The sequence below is a fragment of the Ambystoma mexicanum genome, chromosome 7q (genome assembly GCF_040938575.1).
Source record: "Ambystoma mexicanum isolate Mex_15411 chromosome 7q, UKY_AmexF1_1, whole genome shotgun sequence".
Lineage (NCBI taxonomy): Eukaryota > Metazoa > Chordata > Amphibia > Caudata > Ambystomatidae > Ambystoma > Ambystoma mexicanum.
Genome location: NC_090941.1, coordinates 157,987,255 through 158,008,812, shown reverse-complemented (window position 1 = coordinate 158,008,812; position 21,558 = coordinate 157,987,255). Strand labels below are relative to the sequence as shown.

The 21,558-nt window shown below is 42.9% G+C and overlaps 1 protein-coding gene across 1 annotated transcript in view; it reads right to left on the bottom strand.

The window, feature by feature from the left end:
* The window catches only part of CFAP47 (cilia and flagella associated protein 47), a 3,369,192-nt gene that overhangs the window by 938,884 nt on the left and 2,408,750 nt on the right, over positions 1 to 21,558 (bottom strand). The window contains exon 53 of the mRNA XM_069639370.1: positions 1,736 to 1,843. Coding sequence (XP_069495471.1) covers positions 1,736 to 1,843 — 108 coding nt within the window. The remainder of the gene's footprint in view (positions 1 to 1,735; positions 1,844 to 21,558) is intronic.

Here is a 21,558-nt window from a genome sequence, read left to right as displayed (position 1 = left end):
AGAGACCTAATAACAAAAAATATTTAGGGCCTCATCACGAGTTGGGTGGCAGTCCTTAAATACGGCAGTAACGCTATTAATGCTGCATTTAAGGGTCCGCTCAATCACGAGTCTGGCAGCATTTACCCCCAGCTCTAAGCTGGAGGTAAATGCGCCAACTTAATGCCCATTTTGGGGCGTAATTAGCGTGGTGCTATTAAAGCGCACTAATTGCACCGGAAATGCCCCATTGGGTCCAATGGGGAATACCTATTACCGCCCAACCCTTGATCCGGGACTAATAGCCCCGGACTGGGTGGCGGTAACACTATTAGCCTGGGTGGTATCCCAGCGGTAATACCAACTCGTGATGTGGCACTTAATGTTATGCTGGAGGCGCTTTGGGACTTCAATTGCACCTCGCATAACAGTATCCGTCCGTATAGACACATAGGCCTTTGGAAAAAATCCCACAATTAATCTTCATGATTGTGTTAATTAAAAATCCTGAAAACCACTGTGGAATTCGTGATATTGGAGACATCCGGAGTTCTACTGCGACAAAAATCTTTAGGCAACTCCAGTCTTCCTTCCAACTCCATTCAAATAGGTTTGATTGCTAGCTACTATCCAAAACAACTGCTTTCTAAAGTGGTTCATAAGTGTAATGAGAATTTTAACCAAGCTTTGTTTCTCAGTGTGATTTATCCATTCCATTTGCAATTCCTTTTTAAAGGCAGAAACTTATCACATGCCCCAAGATAGCTTGTTTAAGTTCCCTCATCCACTCCAATGGCCATGGAATATCAATTACAATGTCAATAGTGAATCCCATACTTGGAGCAATCTTAGGTCGTCAAGTTACAAATCGATTTGAACTATATCCTAAAGACAAACCTTTTTATTTTCATCATGGATTAGGTTCTCCTCATAAGCTCTACAGGAGGCGTAACCACATTGTAATCTTGTTAGAAGTGCAAATCAAGCCTTTCGGAAAATGCATGCCTTTTGATTGCCTTCATACCTTTCTTGAGTACTGAAATGTACAGGATCATTGTGGACAAAGTTCCAGTAAATGGGGGAATAACTTTTTTTACATGTTAACACTACGTTAGCTAAAACCTTATTCACAAAATGTTTTAGTCCAAGGAAACTATTAACCTCCTATGAGCCACATGGAGGCCATGAGTGATCTTCATTAGAAGAGCAATGAAGTTGTTGATAAGAACGTTTTATAGCCATAAATTTGTTATTCCTTTGATTTCGAACAATCTTGTGAAAAAACGATTTATAGTTCATAGTATGGCATGTTGATTTTAGCTCAGTGGAATGTCCTAATATCACACATGTTATCAGCACTGTTAATATTATTATGATATTTATTTTAATTTTACATGGTTTCTTATCCAATATCCCTATTTTATTTGTAAATGGAGATTATTTGCACATTTATAATTTGTTTTCTCATGGAGTCAATCATGGTCATCCTGGAGATAGTTTAAATGTTGTCCCTCCTTATGTTTACCTAGCTAATTATTTTACCTGGATTGTATCGCCTTCTTCATTGTATTTTGGTATGCCTTGTTATTTATTTGCAGCAGCTATCAGATACTTGAGATTTCTAGAATGGCAACCAATGGAATGGATTTGGCAAAAACGCACTAAGTACTGGATTACTTGTACAATGATGGCACCCCATTTACACATAAGTCAATAAAACGTGCACATTATTCATTTATGTAGATGTTGAACCTACTTTCCAAGTTCACATCGTATTTCTGGCAGAGTAATCGGTGCTGGTCTTTTCGCAGACAGTTGCAAGGCATACCAAAACTCTCCAAAGACATCAGATTGGAAAATGACACTATAAAAGAGAGAAAGACAATAAAATGTAATGAACAACGGGCACACTCCAGTATAGTATCAAGCCATGTAAAAGAATGTTGGTACACATGTAAATGTTTATAGCATGTTATCGTTGTACTCATACAATGGGTCAATATCACATTGGGCATAAGCAACCACTCAACAGAACACAAAAACAACAAACGATTAACATTACCAAAGAAGGAAAAAGAATGTTTTGCTCTCTTGATTAATGTGGTGGGTATTGTTGTCTTACTATAATAGCAATAATTTGATACAACCTATTAGTACGTGATCAAATGTTAATTTTCTTGTGCCAACAAAAAGGTGTTTAAGGCACTGGGGTGCACATTGTACAATAACTCCCCCTTGTATACTGAGCATAGCAAGTCAACTTTGCATTACCTGGTCAACACTTCTTGCTCGATCCAACATTCGAATGAGCCCAAGCATCCATGCCGAAACAAGACATACCTCTGATCTTCCTAAATTCCCCCCACTAAGATATCTGCTCCTCATATCTACTCTTCTCCTCATCCCACTTTTCTTTTGATCTCGAATGATCAAGACCTGATAGCCATAGATGCTGGGACAATATGCCTCCTGAGCACGCGTCTGCACCCACAGAATACTACAGTGGTAGCTTGTATTGCATAAATGACTTTACATTTACCACAGTTTTTTTTAACTCAAATCATAAAATGATTCAAATGGAACTTACAACTCTTTGCACTACTTAAGCAGTCCACCAACCAAATCCCTTTTCCTTTGCAGAGATTTACTGCATATTCATTTTTAACGGACCACATGTAAAACGCAATGAAACTGTTAAAATTAAAGTGGCAACCTCAAATGAGAACCACCTTCCAGTGATAGGCCCTTCTGCCACTGAGAGCCCAGATACAACTCTCTCATGTCATTAAACATCAGTACAGCAAGATGATAGGGGGTATCCCTAGAGAATCATTATAAACCTTCATTTTGCTAATAAAAAAATGATTTTCCTATATATTAGCAGTGGAGAAGCTACATTTTATTGCAAGACCCACATGTGTTCAATGCGTGTATTCAAGGCTTACCTGCCTCGGATGTCAACATTGTGTACAAGTTTAAATAAATAAATAACATTCTGAATTTCAGGCTTGTCTGAAAACATTAGTCACCCGAAGTAAATATTCTGACAAGGAAGTACTCGCATCATATGTTTGCTGAACAACATCAACTGCCATGATAGCCCCACTCAATTTAGCCAGAATAAACACAATTTTCTGATGATTGTTAATACTTAATATTTACCATGGTGTGCATGGCCTTCGACCATGTTCCAAAATAACCTCAAACATCAGATGTATGTCTAATGATCGATAAAAATGGAAATACGGTGCAAAAAAAACAAAGTTATAGAAAGAAAAGAGAATACGTTTCTTAGCACTTGAGGTCATTTGGCGATTCATTTAAACTTCTCCAAGGGTCTTAAGGAGTAGAGTTTTGTACTGCAATTTAACACCAAAGCATCCTATCAGTTGAATATCTCTTTGTGCTGTATATGCTATATTCTAGCAGTACCCACGTATTTTGACGGGAAGCTCTTCTGGGTAGTACAGCCTTAAAAATGGATAGACATACATATTTATTTACTGCAATGATCCCCCTTCTATATTGCTCAACGTGTTTCTATTAACTGGGAACTTGATGACTAATCGTCACCTGGAGGTCATCTTGATACATTGATTGTCACACATATCACAATGTTGAAAGCCTGACAAAATGTATTTTTTTCTTTGTCAGTGTCTCCCCACAGCCTCTTAATTCCCTTTTCAGGGAGTTGCGCCCCAACTAGTCCCCCTAATATGGCTTTCTCGCTGGCCTGCTCCCACAGCTGCTTTTACCTTGCTCTTCTCCATTCTTACTGGGTGTTCCCACTGATCTCCCGAGAGATACTTTTTCCTGCACCTGCCCAAGCCGCCTTTAAGACACAAATCTGGTAAATCAGATCAGATGGCTGTCATGACCCATAAAACTTGCCCTTTCTGGACTTCCTGGTCCTTATCGCGACAGGGCTTGTATTCCTTGTTACTCCCAACATGGCCGTGCCAAGTGACTTGCCTCGCACCAGCCTTTACGTCGGACACGGCACGTTCTATAAATTGGCCACGCCTCTGCGGCCCCGCGCGTCTCAACGCTATCATTAGGTAGTGACTAGACGTGTATGTGCTGTTCGGCGAATCCACTATTCCTAGTTTCCTGGTCCCTTCTTCCTTCCTACCACCTTTCCCCCTCTAAATCTGCTCCCGGAATCCTCAACCCTAGCGACCACTACTTTCTTCCTGGACATCCTGGAACTGCGACATTCCTGGAACTCTGAACGCGCGCTGGAGACGGACGAGACTCGAGCGAGCCTATACAAGACCCGATCCGTCCACAAGAGGAATCCTCCCGCGGAACAGAACAAGAAGCGATCCCAGGTGAGACGGGGGAGATTTACGACAATGTTATTGTCTACAATCTGTCCTCTCTTCCAGCAGGTAATTGACAATCAATGAACTCATTACATCAACTATTTTACCAAACATAATCAACTATAACATCCCTGGAACAAGGCTTGTGAAAAAGATAAAACAGCGCCCAAACCAGTTTCCCAAGCTGCACAACTATCCTGCCAATCATTGTGAATGGCATATCGCTTTCAATCCCCTAAATGCTAAAAAAGGATTGCATCGTGCTTTGAGACAAACGCATCTAGATCCGTCAGTCCCCATATTTTCACTATTTCGCAAAGAAATCCAGTTCCAACATTGCAGAAATTTGATATAAACGAACAGCAAACATTCCATTCACAAACTATATATACATACAACAGTTCTTATAAGCCACTTTGTTTATGGGTGGCTGCAAATTCCAAAAATGTATGTAGTTGACAGCGTCATTATTATGCAGTTTTAAAATTATATTTTTTTATGTAGAGCAGCATATTACAGATACTTCGGAAAAAAAACGGAAAATATGAACGATGGAAATCATAAACAAGAAGTTTCCATAAGCTGTGAGATGCTATGTAGAGACGTAGTGGCATTTCAAATGGGGACAAATGAGTCATTCAATATGAAATGATGCTGCTCATGCTTTGCAACAAGGCACAATTAGCAAAAGCAATCCGATTTGAATAATGCGCCTATTTTGTAAAATTATTTTATTTCATTGAGCATTTGTAAGGCGCTTTATACAACACAATTGTGTTTCAAAGCTCCACAAGGCTAAATGGGAAGGAAACATGGAAAATAATAACAATGGCAAAAAAGTAATATACAGTCATGGTCCTACTAGGGCTTGTAGCATTCTGCCGTGCAAGTGCATTTGAGGAGAAGTGCAGGGGAAGTGGATGGAAGGGGGCGCAGAGAAGTGGACAAGTGCTGGAGGAGAGTCCAGGAGGGAAGTGCTAAGTGGAGCCAAGGAGGAGAACCTCAGGCTAAGTGCTGGTACAAGCGACTCTCAAGGTGGGATGTGGAACCACCAAGCAGGGGCCGCCAGGGCGGTGCAGTTGGGGGTGGGGGGGTGATGGTAATGACTAGAAGGAGAAGGGAGGGCCAGGCATCCTACGAGATTCATAAGGATCAGGCCAAAAGTCACAGCGGTACTGGAGTGACTAGCAGGGAAGGGAAAGAGGGAAAGAGGTAGAGAAGAGCAGAGTTTTGAGCAGTTTCCAGAACTTAAGGAGGTCTGGCTCTGGTTTGAGAGGGGCAGGGAGGCTTTCCAAAGGGAGACACCAGCCGAGGAGAGAGACCTGCCTCCCAATCTCTGCATGGAGAAGCGTTTGACAGTCAGAGTTAGAATTAGAGGAGCGTAGGGCTCTGGCAGGGGAGTATTTAGGGAGGAAATGTTGGAGATAGCCTGGTCCCAGGCCCCAGAAGGCCTTGTGGATGACGCAGAGGCTCTTGAATTTGATCCTTGCAGCCACCAGGAGCCAGTGAAGAGATTTTAGGGCTGAATAGATACAGTCCCTGGGCTTGAGGCCAAGGATATGTTTTTCAGCCCTATTCTGGATTAGCTGGAGGGGGAAAGGAAGTACTGAGAGAAAGAGGCTAATGCAGTATTCCAGCATGGAGAGGACCAGGGCTCTAGAGACATGGACATTCTGGGGTAAGGTGAGAAAAGGAAGAATGCCTCTGAGGAGGTGGAGCTGAAAGTAGGACCTCTTGGTAAGGTCCATGATGCAAGGGGTGTAGAGCCGGAGAAAAACAAAAGGTGAGGGAGAGGGGTGCAGAAAGGGAGGGGAGGAACAAAACAAGCGACTATTGTACTAGGCCTGACAACGTTTCAGATTGTGCTGGAGGGCGGGAGGGGGAACAGTAAGGGGATGGGGGAGCGACAAATGAGCTTGCCATCATACTAGGTCCAGGGACAATTCTGATAGAGTAAGTGCATAGAAGAAAGTAAGGGGAGGAGAGAACAGAGTAAGCAGTCAAAAAGAGTGGAGAAGCAAGAGGGGAGAGTGAATACAATTGCAGAAGTCAGTTGTAACACATAATGTTGCAAGCCAGGGTACACGATGAAGATGGGAACAGCATGATTCAGGGCCACCATGCATGCAAGGGGTGAAGGAGAGAGCAGAGTCGAAGATGACACAGAGGTGTTTGGCCTCACAAGATGGTGGGAGAATGGGGCCCAAGGAGGGTGGCCAGAGGTTTGCAGGAAAAGAGGGCACAGTTCATACTTTTTCTATTACAGTGAAAATGAATTTGGATAACTTTATAACTAAGATTCCCCATAAGGAGCTGCAGCCACATCCTAAAAAGTGTTCTATCCTACTAAAATCATCATATAAATTAAGATCCATAAGACAGATTTAAACAACACGAGGTGAACTCTGGTGCCCCTGAGGCAGATCCAGTGCCCTAAAGGGAGTACAGAGTCAAAATCCCAGTTCCTCCATAGCCCAACTGATTTAAGGCCATGCAGTGACATGGATTGTCACACAGAAGAGGTTTGGGATGGGGTTGGGGGAGCAGCAGAAGATTAGGAAAAAAAAGAAACAAGCCCATCCTGAGGAAATCTCCACATACTACAAACCTAAAATGAGCCTTACCGCTGTTCTGTACTGAACCTCAGTGTTTTCAGAGAAAGTAAAGAGGTATCCCAGTGTGATAAATGTCTTATATAATAATAATAATAATAATAATAATAATAATAATAATAATAATAATAATAATAATAATAATAATAATAATAATAATCACTTTACAAATAAGAGACCACAGAAGCAAATTACTTCTGTGGTTGAAAATTCTCCATGCTGGACCGAGGGACTATCTGGGATCTCTGTATACTAAGAGAAACCTGAAGGTGCTCTCACATGTACCCCCCAGGGTTCTTCTGTTCAGGTTGCCAGGGAAAGGCTATTAGTTTTGGATCCCAACTATGGTGGTGGACACGCGAGGGAGGATCACCTGAGTGCAGAGTCATTGGAGATTAGAGCGAGGTACCCAAAGACGTGACATGGTATCCCCCCTTTTTCGAATACTGACCTACCCTCCCCTTCCTTAACCTTTCTGGGCTATTGCCAATCTAATTTTAACATCCCCATTAATTTTCCTTTTAAGTTCTGAGAAGAAGAGGAAGTAACTAGGAGCAGTGCAGATGTCCTATTGCCAATATCTGGAACTGTGACGAAGAAGAGAGGACAGGCATGTCACAATGAGGGGCTTAAACAAAGTCAGGCAATTGGGAATACCTTGTTTCACCTACAGCCCATTACTAACGAAGGAATATAAAATGTGGAAGTCAGGGATGCCTAAAGAGAGCTGTGGGCGGCACGAGAGATGCAGGTGGTACAGGAGCAGAATAGAACCAAGTTTGTGCAATGCTGATGGGCTGGAAGCCGAGACGCTAAGACGTCCGCTGAAGATCCCGGGAGTCCCGCCAAGTAGAACGAGCAGAACCGGGAACTCTTGTGGAGGAAGGCGGATAGCAGAAGCCGTTGAGGAGCAGATGTGGAACCCAGCACAAAGGCTGGCGTACTTGGAAGGAAGCCACTGGCGAGGTCGCCGTTACCGGCAAATTGCTTTTCCCATGTGGGGCGAAGATGCCGAGTGGAGCAGCAGTAACCCGGTAAGGCTCTCAAAGAGACTGGCAACTACGGGGCGCTGCAAGCGGCTGTTCAGCCCATGAAATTGAAATTAAACCTTGCCAATATTGAATACTAAATTTGATGAAAGGGGCTGCTGAGCCCGCATAAGCAAATCAAGCGAATATTGAATGCCGAACTTGATGAAAGGGGCTGTTATGATATGATATGATAGTTTATTTATATAGCGCCTATACACAATGTGTTTCAAAGCGCTTCAAGGCAAGGGAGGGAACAAGGGAAAATACAACAACATTTTTACAGGCCATGAACAATAAGGATGTGAAATAACTATCATACTCGGCCTGACGACATTTCAAATAGTGCAAGAGCTAAGACATGGATAAGGAAGGGAGGGGGAGCGTGGAAAGGAAACGGAAACAGACAGGTGACTACTGTATTAAGCTTGACGACATTTCTGGTAGAGCCGGAGAAAACCAAAAGGTGAGGGAGAGGGGTGCAGAAAGGGAGGGGAGGAACAAAACAAGCGACTATCGCACTAGGCCTGACAACGTTTCAGATTGTGCCGAAGGGCGGGATGGGGGGGAGCGACAGATGAGCTTGCCATCATACTAGGTCCAGGGACAATTCTGATAGAGTAAGTGCATAGAAGAAAGTAAGGGGAGGAAAGAACAGAGTAAGCAGTCAAAAAGAGTGGAGAAGCAAGAGGGGAGAGTGAATACAATTGCAGAAGTCAGTTGTAACACATAATGTTGCAAGCCAGGGTACAAGATGAAGATGGGAACAGCATGATTCAGGGCCACCATGCATGCCAGATGCAAAGGAAGTCCAGCATGAGTTGAGATAGGGTGATGCACCGTGAATGGGCCCGCATAGGTAACCCATGCAAATGTTGAATGCTGAACCTGATGAAAGGAGCTGTTGAGCCCATACAAGTAAAAGCAACATATACTGAATGCTGAACTTGATGAAAGGAACTGAGCACATATAAGTAAAACTTGAATCCGTTGAATACGGAATTGTTTGGAAGCCATTATTTGAGCTCACACAACGTAAAGCTACACCTCTTGAATAGTGAATACCAAGAAAGCAGGGTTAGAGTGAAACCAAGTGAGTTCTGCAATGCTGGATCTATTCAATGACAAGAATGTTGCTACGTGAACAGAACTACAAAGTGTTAACAAGTATAAGGACAGTCCAAGGAAATCAAGTGCCCATGCTTAGAGAATATTTTGGAAGACATGGGAAAATCTTTCAAGGAAATGATAGTATGGCCTTGTGAACTTGTAAGCATCAGCTTTGGGTAACGTATAGTTGCGTGACCTGTGATGGGTGGACTGTGCATTCTGACAACTGTGCCTAGACCAGAAAGTTTCCTAGTAAAAATATTTCCAACATCAAGACTCAAAACGCATTTGGTTGCTTGTTGCGTGACCTGTGATGGGTGGACCGTGTGGTATGACAACTGCGCCTAGACAAAAAACCACAAAAGGTTGAAAAGCAGCAAAGGGGTGAATCATTGATGAAGCTACCCAAAGGAAGGGTCAAGTAGGCCCCATGATCTTTTGTAAACAAGTAAGCTGCAGAAACAAGTAAACCGTTGACAGTAAATCTTGGTGAAGGAACCCTGAGAACAAAACTTGGAGAACATTCATCTTGGGGAAGGGAATACCAAGACCACAGTGTTGTATGAACTTTGTTACCTTTGGAACTTTGGGAAGACTAACCCAAGACCAGCAAGTGATGTAAACTGTGACATTTGTGAATCTGCAGAAGCTAACCTCAGAACTTGATCAGTCCTTATTGCCGCAAGACTACGTTGAAAAGATATTGATTTTGAGATAGAGCACTTTAGAAGAACTTAAATTGCCAATTACTGAACATTTACTTTGGAAAACGTATAATTGGTTGAGTGAAATTCCCCACTTGTTTTGTTGCAGCTGTGAGAGCAAGCATAGTTTTTGTTTGACACAGACAAACTTTTGGTTGTTTATTTATAGACACAGACTTTCCTTAGATTTCTTTAGGCAGGGAAATCCGCCCATAGCATAGGGTTAGTTACACGTTAAACCCTCCTGATTATTAATAAACCTTTGTTTACATATACCACTGTTGTCTGTGTCATCTCTTTTGATACCATGCCTGTCTCACAATGCATATCCCGTCACAGATTAAACACTGAATTATGAGACCAGATGCTACTTGTAGCATCTTAGCCAAATTATTGTCCTGAACAAGCTTCTCTTTATTATATTGTATAATAGACTAGGAGGATGACGAAAACCTAATAGTGTAAAAAAAAGGTTTTTGCTATACTACTTTTGGGAGAACTACAATCAGTGATTAGACAGCTTAAAATCTTGTCTCGGTACCAAATTGGATTTCGGGCAAGGATGGGCACTGCACTTAATGCAACAATCATGGCGCACTTCGCTAGTGAAATCCAAAATGCGGAACTCCAGTCCCTTGTACATGGCATCAATAGACCTTACTTCTGCATTTGATTGTGTTATACGCGCATTACTCTGGGAAAAAATGGCAGCTATGAATATACCTCAGTACATTATACAGTTGATATCTAGTCTTCATTCAAATACCACCTATTTTGTAAGAGTCAATAATGAAGGTGCTACAACAAATGTAATAAAGATAGATGTGGGTGTGAAGCAGGGATGCAACCTAGCGGCCACCCTCTTCAATCTTTATCTGTGTGGTATAAACGACATATGGGATGCGCAGATCTCCTACCCGGCAAGGCTTGGCCATTTAAAAATACAATGGCTAGCCTTTGCCGATGACTTAGTAATCTTTGATCGTACACCTAAAGGTTTGCAAGTCAAATTAGCTTTGTTTGCATCTTATTGTCACAACCACAATCTAAAATGTAATGTGGAAAAATCGCATATAGTGGTTTTTAGGAATCTGAAGAGAAAAGGTACCACCTTCAGATGGACAATTAATAACTTTCCCATCAGTATAGTTCCTGCCATTCGCTACCTTGGCTACACAATATCCAATTCCAACTCCCTGATAATGTGGAAAGAAATACTGAACAAGAAAGTTGCTCCGCTTGCCGCCCAAATGCAGATGGTGTATATCAAGTTCTGTAAATTTTCCATGTTGCCACTCCTGCAATTTTACATATTGAAAGTGGAATCAGTGCTCCTTTTTGCTTTGGACATGTGCCTTGCGAATATCAACACCTTTCTTGATCAACTGCAAGGTCACATATGGAAGGGGGCGCTGCGTTTAGCAACGTCCATTCCCAACATTGTAATTGGCGGCTAATCTCTAATTTAGCCAGAATGTTGTATCCTCCGGATAACTGCCTATATGAAGATCTTGGTCAATTGATGGTTGCCACTGAACCTTCCTCTATTACAAGATATTATGCAAAAATGAATATTTTACTTGATGAAATTGCACTTAAACTTTCAGATTTAGAATTTAGACCCAGCTATGTAAAATTCCGTATATTTGAGCATGATTGGTGCAAAACGTTAAATGGAGTAGCTGACTTTCAATCCTATAAAGAAGCTGCAAAATTCAGCACCCCAAGACGTCCTTATAAACCTTATGTAATGAAATTCCCATGTAACAAAGCCAGAGAAACTTACCTTCGATTTAAATTGAACCAATCACTAACCTTGGAAAGAATTCGTTCTTGCTCATTCTGCACAGTGGGATCCAAATAGGCAGACAGCATTGCATTTCATCGTGCCACAGTTCAAAGCCAGTGCTTGCAAAAAGTGAAATATCAGATCTGATATAATGTCAGATGTATGAGAAACCAGATGGTGTCTCACTCGCTAGTCCCCGGGTGTCTCTCTTTCAGCTGGCCAGGTCATGGCGATCGCCTTCGGATCCAGACCCTGGGGGTGCACCGGTGTGTGAGGATCACCTGGGAGAGAGGTGTTTGGGGAGTGGGACACACCAACACCTTTTCCCCATCCTACCCAGTAGGATATATGGAAACTCTACTCCCCCTCTGCCCCTTTTGCTGTACAAACACTTTCACACAGACAGCCCGCTCTGGGAGAAAACAGACTCACACCAGAGCCGTGTACACGACATGTCCCACTACTATGGTTAGGCAATTAATGGTAATCATTCACACCTGACTTGCAGTAAACTTCCCCACATGGATAAAAGGAGGAGCACGAGAGTGTGGCAAAGCACACAAAGGAACAGCAGTTTCGAGATGGCAGCAGAACGAGGGAAGAAAGACAGCAAACCACGAATGGTGCAAAAGGAGGGAGATGCCCTTGACTTTTCCGGCAGAAAGCCGTAACTTTCTAGACACCTTCAGATTTCAGAGCATAAGGCCAGGAAACCAGACTGAAGAATTTTGTATCATGTGGTGGAGATACCCGGGACCCTCCTGCATGGCTGATCGAGTAGGAGAGAAGCAGCAGCCGCTGTGGTACTGTCCTTGGCACCAACATCAAAGAAAGATCAACACAGCCGGTGAGTTGGAGATACACATTCAAGACCGGTCTGTGTTGAAGTCAAGATTGCAAGCAGCAACATTGCATACAAAGAGCAAGGATAAAGATTGTTGAACACGTGTGATGAAAGACACGAGGACAGCCTAATGGCTGATGGATGTTTGAACTGTAGCAAAGAAGATGAAATATTCATGACAGAGTGGTCCAGCACCGCCAGTGTGCTCAATCGATGGTCTTTGTAAGCTATTCAGCCAAGAAGTGGCAGAAACTAAAGTAAAAAATCAAGAATAAGAATTGGTGTGAATCGAAGTGGTCCTGAGACGGTTTAAGCAAAACCCATTGCACAATCGAAAGTGTTTGGTTTTTGATACAAAGTGATTTGAGCTCGAACAAGGGAGATCCGTGGTCCAAGCCAGAATGAGGGTCGACCAATCGTGAACATTGTGCTAAAGGGACCTGAGCCCGATCGAGGGGGATGCGTGGTCCGAGGCCGAATGGGGGAGACCAATTCCGAACCTGTGAATGTAAAAATCCTGATAAGAAAGGAACTTTGATGTTTGTTGGTTACATCAGGCCCTCTGTAATAAGAGACTGTCAATTGGAGAGAGACTTTAGTAGATGGCGCTGAGGCCTATACTTTGAACGGTTTCCTCGTGGCCAAGAAGCCAAAGTGTGTGTGAAGCTCAAACGTGCCGCCTTGTCCGGTGCTGAAAACGTGGGGAAGGGAAGCCAACTGCTCAACTATCCTCACATATCATTTCTTTAACACTTTTCTTTTGCCTACATTTTGGTCCCACAAATTGTTGTGCTTTGTATTTAGAAGTAAGGATTGGCAATATGTTTATTAGTATAGGCCATTTTTGACACACTCCGCTAGGACTGCGTAATTATTATTTGATGGTCAAAGCTTGCTCCCATCCTTAGAGTTAGTATTAAATAGGCATTCAACCAACCCATTGAAGCTCAATAAACACCCTTGAACTGTGATCACTTGTGTCTGTCTTCACTGTTTGATACCATGCCTTCCTTGCAGATCTCTACATTTTATATGATTTTTCATTGCAATTGTTTTATTTTGGAACCATTTGTTTGGAATTGCTTTCCTCTGCTCAAACACCATAAACAGGTGATTGCGAGATTGGGGTGGATTGTTAAATTTGCCTAGTTGGGTTTCCCCCAATTAAAAATCCAATCACTGTGCTATTTCCAATCTGGACATATATTTGTCAGTCCTGAGAAATGTTCTTCCTTTACCTCTATGCCTGTTAGCAATCATGGCAGATATCCTTCGTCTTGCCGATGTGGACTCGGTCGTGATCCCTTCTTATTGGTTGACATTCCCAACCAAACGAATATGGACCATCGTCCATAACATACAGTAGGTTTTGCACATGAATAATTAGTGCAAACAAGCCTGCAAGCAGTCCTAAATCATTTATTTAATTCCTTCTCCCACTTACATTTCACATGGAGACATCTCAAAAATATTAGCCAAACATCCTACATCATTCCTAGTAAAATCTCTTCTAGACTGTGTAACCTAACCCTAAAGGTCTTCATTTTTTTTGTTTTTTTTTATTGAAACTTCGGTTTAACAATATAGAAAAAAGTTAAACTTTTGTTACAGACTATTTTCCAGAAGAAGAAGAGAAAGAAAAGAAAACAAGGTTCATCATCTCGGAGCAATTACTTTCAACCCAAACTATATTTTTAGTGTTTGATTACATTTCTCCAGTCGAAACAAAGGATTTCTTCAAAATCATGTCCATATAATCAACTACAGCGCATGACAGTTTTATGTTATGGCCTGAAATTACATGTAACCACCAAGTTTCCATATCATTGTTCTGGGGGGCAAATCTTCCAAGATGAAGAGTGCGCTGGCTATTGATATCTGGACAAGCAATTATTAGATGTTGTAGTGATTCTATTGCGAGCCCGCAAGTAGCGACATAAATTGTCCTTCACTTCTTTATTCCGTTCTTGCCACAACATTTCTTTGGTGTTTAAAGCGTTCAGTCTTAGTCTCAAAATGTGTTCACGATGATGTTGTGACGGACAATTTTGCAGATATCTGGGTTGGACATTTAACTTGTTTTCTCCAGCACCCGGCTTCAGTGCCCAGTACAGTTTTGCACATTGTTCTAGGTTGGTTATCCAACACCAGGTCTCAAATTTCTTCTTGGCAATTTGAGGGTGTTTAAGCAGTTCAGATTCCTTTATGTCAGCAGCTGACAAGATTTGTCCAGAAGACTTTTCCAGGCTCCTAATAAACCAGATCATTCACTGTCAGTTCTGGTTGTGAATATCTGGTATGCTGGGGTTGAAGGACTCAGACACATTTTTCGCAGTAGAGCCAATGATTTACATGTTATCCAGGAGTGCAGGGAATTTATACACAGTTCGTATCTTAGAGCTGTCATTGAAATATAGGATGGTAGGTTTAGCACACAGCGCCAAAATCGGCCTTCTAGGCCATGCCAATGATTGGCTTGAATGTTCCAGCCTGCTTCGGCACTGAGAGCCATAGACGGGAGGACCTTTTGCAAGTAAAAGGTCAGTACCGGAGCTATTGTAAATTTCCCATAATCCTTGTATATTTATGCTCCCTGTAAGCCGAATTTCGTCATTCATTTTGTTAGATCTTGAATCCAATGAGTTGTTATAGGTGATTACAAGATATCTAATTGAAGTGACTAAGCTCAGAGTTCCGTTGGCAATCGTCCACCTGAAGACTTTCTCCTTCTTTGTTATATGCGGCCCAATGGTCATTATTTTAGTTTTTGCTGTGTTTATTTCCAGATCATTGTTTTCTCAGGTACTCATGTAGCTTGTTTAGTAGGCGTTGTAGGCCAATCTGGGTACAATCCAGCAAGACAAGATCATCAGCGTATGTTATACATTTTATCGGTACATTGTTAATTTTTGGTTAATTAAGGCTCGTCAGTTTCTGCTGTTTACATTTCTTAAGGTTACCACATTAAGCGAGACAGGCCATTTTCCCAATATCTTTCCAGGCTGCATGAAAGTGCCCATTTTTTTAGTAACTAAAGCACTAGTTTCAAACTACAAAATCTAAAGACTTTCTCTTTTCTAAAAACAATTTACTTTAGTCTATGACTAGGGTATATGGCATTGTGTGTATTTTTAACCACTAACATTTAATGGAGACAAATTCAAATTCAGACCCCTTCAGACTTTCATTCGTAAATCTCCCCCCGTCTCACCTGGGATCGCTTCTTGCTCTGTTCCGCGGGAGGATTCCTCTTGTGGACGGATCGGGTCTTGTATAGGCTCGCTCGAGTCTCGTCTGGCTGCAGAGCACGTTCAGAGTTTCGGGAAGGCCGCTGTTCCAGGATGTCCAGGAAAAAGGTAGCGCGTGGTGCAGCGGGGGCGTGGCCAATTTATAGAATGTGCCGTGTGCCACGTGAAGGCTGGTGCGAGGCAAGTCGCTTGGCGCGGCCATGTTGGGAGTAACAAAGAATACAAGCCCTGTCGCGATAAGGACCAGGAAGTCCAGAAAGGGCAAGTTCTATGGGTCATGACACTTTCACAGTAGCAAATACTAAACGCATCATATTTATGCAACTCCACAAGACGGAAGACAGAGTGAAATCTAGGGATACAAACCTTCACAAGCTTGAAAAAAGCAAATCCATAGGCTTATGGATTCCCTAAATGTGGCAACGTGCGTGTCTCTAGAGGAAAGAACTCTAGACTTGCTCAGTGAAGCGAGGCAGACAAAACAGCATTTTCGTTTCTAATCCCTTACAAAAGGTTTATGTTTGAAGCTTGTACTCTTCACAAATTCCTTTACAACTGAAACAACCACGAAACAGCATACCATCCAATGTGACAGGGTCAGGATCTTGAGCCTGTGAAGGGAAAAGTAGGGATCCCTCAAACTCTGGTAGGAGGCCAGCCGATCCTACCCCAGAGCTGGGGTGAGTGAGCTGGGAGACCTAGTTCCTGACCACCCTGAGGGTGCCATGTGCTGTAATACTATTCGTACCCAGGGGATTAGGAGATAGTCAAATTCAGGGGGGACAAGGCAAAGCCTGGGGACATTACTACTGAAGCAATATACTCAAGCCATAAAAAATCTGCAGGTCCAATCATACCACTGTTCTTTCCACCTCCAGCCTCTTTTCTGGAGAGAGGTTTTTCCTTCTTAGGAGAACTACAGCATCCAGTGAACACCACTACCACACCGGAATGTGCCAAATAGTACAAAAAGGATACACAGTTGGAGTCTCACTCCACCAATGAGCACCAAAATGCTTGTAAAGCTGCAGACTTCACCAAGCTGTTGCAAAGGGGCCAACAAGGTGAAACCAAGCAAAGCCAAACCGGCCAAACAGAATGAATGCCAGAGAACAAAAGGGGGTAGGGTCAAGAAGGGACTTCAAAACTTTTTCAGTGAAAACCCAACCCTGGGTTAAAGATTAGCCAAACCTGACAGGTGACTCCAAGGACCAATGGGAAGAGGGAGCGGGCGAATATTGGGAAAGGCAGGGCTATAAAAGCCCCACACTCAGATCGATGACTGAGGGGTGTTCAGGTGAAGTCTGGAGGAGAGTTGGTGGATCAAGAGACCAGGCGGAGAGCAAAAGGTGGAGCGTGGTGCTGCAGAGTTTTTTAAAGAGTTGGCTGAAGAGTGCAGGTAAAGAATTTCATGCCAAAGAGAGAGGTATCAAGCATAAGATACTGCAGTGATTATGATGTATTTGTCAATGTGAGTGAGGAGAGAAGGGTGTAGGAGAGAAGGAGGTGAGAGTAGGGGTGTGTGTAGATAGTGGGAGGTGAGTGGCACAGAGTGAGAGAGGGACAGAGCATGAGACAAAGAGAGGAGGGTAGTAGGTGAGAGAAAGTAGGTGATATTTAGTGGAGTGGTTGGTGAAAGGAGGTAGGAAGTGGTAGCATGAGGTGAGATGGAGTGGAGAGAGAAAAGAGTGGGGAGTGAGGAAGGAGTTTGAGAAGATCTGAAGAAGGCAAGAGATGGAGAAGGAAAAGAGAAAAGAGAGGTAGCAAGCAAAAGAGAGGGAGAGGGGAAGAGGACATGCAGGTCATGAGGTGAGAAAGAGTGGAAAGGGATGTAAAGGACCAATGAAGACAGGGATGGTGGAAGAGAGAAAGCAGGAGGATATATGGAGTGTAGGAGAGGGAGAGATGAAGAGGAAAACCAGAGAGGAATGAGAGCAAGAGTCCAAGATTGTAGAATGCCTAACATCATTGAAACCCACTTTGGGCAACCATCCGAGTAGGTACCCTTAGAAATTACAGGACGGAGTAAAGTTGCTAAGGGCATTAGGCACTCTTTGAAAGACTAGGTTACAACCAGACAACAGGGAATACCTGTCTCTAGTCTTTCAATACACCCTTTTGGGGATTATGGGCGCTTGTGTAAGGGTGGTGGGAGCCCATGGGAAGGACAAGGGTGAGGCTAGGGACCCCATAATTCTGGCCTTCCTACCGTTATTTTAAAGTATAGCCTTAGAGATTGATAAATAACTAAATGTATTCTCTGGATCCTCGAGTTATTGACTAACACACCATCAAAGTCCAAACTCTAAAGAAATAACTTTAAGCATCACATTCTTTTTTAAAGAAATAACTTGAAGCACCAAATTCTTTTTTATCTAGCAGCTGAACATATAATGTTCCTCCAAATTTTATATCCAATTTTATGGTAACTTTTTTACAAGAACCACCAGATTCCTGTGCAATGAAACTCCTCCTGGCAGAACAACTGAAATTTTAACTCCACTTTGCTTCTTCCCTGTCCCATTCTACAACTAGACTTAAATTTGAAAAAACACCCTTCCGGACAGGTGTGCCCTTCCAAGTGTAGTACTATATTTAATCTGCTAGCTAGATGTGGGGTTATGCAAAGTTACAGCAGGACTAGCTCCTATTGAAAACATGCTTGGATGTTCATGTGGCATCAGCACTTCTATTCTCATGCAGCTCTTTCCAGTGGAGTAACCTGGGCGCACAATTGTCAGTTTTCTCTCGTGTGACATGATTTGATTTTTTTATACAGTACAACATATATGTGTATATGTGCCAGTCATTTATGTTCTTATCTTGTTTCAGATATAAATGCATTAAACAGTTAATCAGAATTATTGGCATGGACTAAAGTAAGCCAGATGCAAGAAGGCTGACATTACTGAAAAAATGTGGTCAATGGCTGGGTGCAGACAAACACCTGGATATGGCATGCTGGGGGTGGTTGTCGCATAATGTCCAATGCTATTATTAGTTGGTGCACTCTCAGTGGAAAGGAAAAAGGGTGATGGCAAAATGTAAGGTATAAAAACACTCTGATGAAACAGTCTCTGAGAGCTCTTGGGTACAGTTTCCCTTATCGAGTACCATCAGTTCCTGGTTCATGATTCCAACCAGGAATGATCTGATCCAATTAATTCAGTGAGATTGTATTTCACCAAATGGATTACACTGCTTTCGTCTTCTTAAACTGAACAATGCTTACATATGTGTAAATCCTCAGGTGTCTCATGACCATGAACAATGCAGTTAAGTGTTGGGTTTGGATGCACTATGCTCCTCAGTATCATCTCTGTCGGCTATCACAATTGCAGTTTGGTACATGTGATGAAGTGACCTCCCCAACTTCTTCAAAAGAACCTGAGAATAATATAACAATATCGCCAAAGCCAGAAATACTACAAAATATATAATGAGGACTAGTTTCCCAGGTCATTTTGAAAGACCAAAGAAATAAGAATCACATCTCCCAGAAACCCCACGCCCCAATAGAGGTAACACCCAGTGTAGATCCAGGAAGCGTGCTTTGAAATCCAAGGGCAGGAAGACTATAGGAACACTCTAATCCTCCCATAGCAGTACCACCCCACCCTAAAGAGAACAATTATGGGAGATCCACAACTCTCCTATTTAATACACAGGGTGCAGAGGGCAGCACAACTCTCCCATGTACAACAACCAGAGACACACAGATGAATCCACTTTTTCCGCACAATAGAGGGAGAACTGAGGAAAGGAAAACTTGTGTTTCCCAACATCTACAACAGAAGAAAGACTCCTATATCCAGCACTGCCCTTGAAATCAAAAGGGAGGTACATCCACACAACACAAAATATAAGAAAAATATTTAAAACTCACAAACAAACTTTGCAACACAACTCAACCTGCTGAGAACAGGGGACAGCCAGAGCAAACTACAAGAAGGGCAAATGATACAGCCACAGGGGGAAGAGTCAAAACAGCCTCCCCAACAGAGCAGCTTAAGGGGTCAAAATGAGAGCCAGACACAAGGTTGTAATGTTTTTGTCAAAGATATTTATTAAATGAAAATAGGTTGGGAAAATGCCTCTCTAACACTGTGCTAAAGAGGAGGTTCCCCGACTATAAACCAAAACTAAGGAATCTGTCTGCGTCAGGATGTCAATAACTGAAAAGCCATCCTTGTGTCCAAACATTCTATCCTGACCCTCACACTACAAACAATAAACAAGTGTAAGGAAATACCTTCAACTTGATACTGGCAAAAAGTTTTCACAACTGAAGAAAGAATAGTTCCAACAAAAATGTTCTCCAAGATGGAAACCCTTGGATCCAGAGGGTGGACTCCTTCCCCTGGATTATTAAGTAGAATGGCAATAGTCTCTTTTACTAACAGTTCCTTTCTATCTTGCCTTGATACACAAGGTTCCTGTTTAGCCCACACATTCTTTAACTGTCTTTCTTTAACAAAACGTTCTCCTTAGTTTAGAAAAAACAATCTCTCCTTGGTTCAGGAAACACTGTCTTCCATTAACATGTCTGGAAGCTTTTTAAATTGCCTGGTATACTCCCCTGCCAGGTTTCTTTATGCAATGCTGACTGCCTGGTGTACTCTCCAGCCAGATCTTTTCATGCAAAATCAACTGCCTGGTGTACTCAAATGTTGGTTTTCTCTTGCCTGGACTCTTGCTTTGTCAGGGCTTCTCATCCTTTCACAGTTTCTCTATCACCAATTGTGTGTGTTTTGCTCTTGGCTTTGTATGTATGTTTGCGGTAATGTTTGCTCAAGATTTGCACTTCATGCATCCAAAGTTCACTGGGGATTGTACTTTGCCTTTTCTGCATTCAAACAATCTTCACAGAGTGTTAATAATGGCGTTACATTCTAATTGCTGTTGGCCCGGAAGTCGGAACCCCCCCCCGGGGTCCTCACAGGCATCGGGTAGACTCACCAGTCTTATCCAGCATCTCCAGTGCGGTATGCACTTCTGTGTTGTGCTGCTTTTACCCGCTTTCCACGCTGGTATGTGCAGAGGTTTTTCTGGCTTCCTTTGTGGTTCTGCAGTCACCCGCCTGCTTCCCTTCCCAGACTGGAGAGCGCTGCCTTATCTAAGTGCCGAGCGCCCAGAACCTCTCTCGCAGGTCCCAGCATTTCCATGGCACCTTGGTCTCCAGCACAGCGTCTCTCCCTCTGACGTGTCAGTGTTCCCTGCTCTGCCACACCGGTATGTGATCTCTGTGTTCGTGAGCCTCAGCACAGGAGCCCATGTCTTCTCCTGCATGCCTCGTCCAATAGTGCGCTGTCCATTTTTAACTGTCCCACGCACCGGTGCTTTGGAAAAACAACTAGACTGTATGTTGTGTTTCAAGTGCTTGTTACCTTGTTCAAACTCTTTCATCCTCCTTGTCTCAGTAATTGGGGAATTCTGGGAGTTCAAGTCCACAGGTGTCATTAGACACATAGGGTCTTGTTACAAGTGTGGTGTTCCGGAAATAAGGGTGTCGGTAGCAACATACTGGCACCCTTTCTGGACCGCCACACTACAAGCATGCCTGCAGGGGCCGTTGTGCCTGGCAGGTCTGACCTACCGGGCGCCATGGTCCCGGTAGGAAGACTTGTCACGGAGGCACCAGCACCGTTAGCAACGGTGCTGGTGCTTCTCTGTCTCCATTCCCATGGAGTCCTACGTGACTCCATGGGAATGGGGACTTATACTTTCCCCCGCCTGAAATCCCGGGCCTCCGGGACTTGTACTTGGGTGTTACTTGTAAAATGGTGTTACAAGTTGGACAGCAACCCACCAAACTCGTAATGAGGCCCATGATATTTGAACAGTTCTTCTCAGTGGTTTTAAATAAAAGTATTTTAGAAGGAAAATGTGTTGTGTTTAAGCTTTGTGTCATATGTAGGT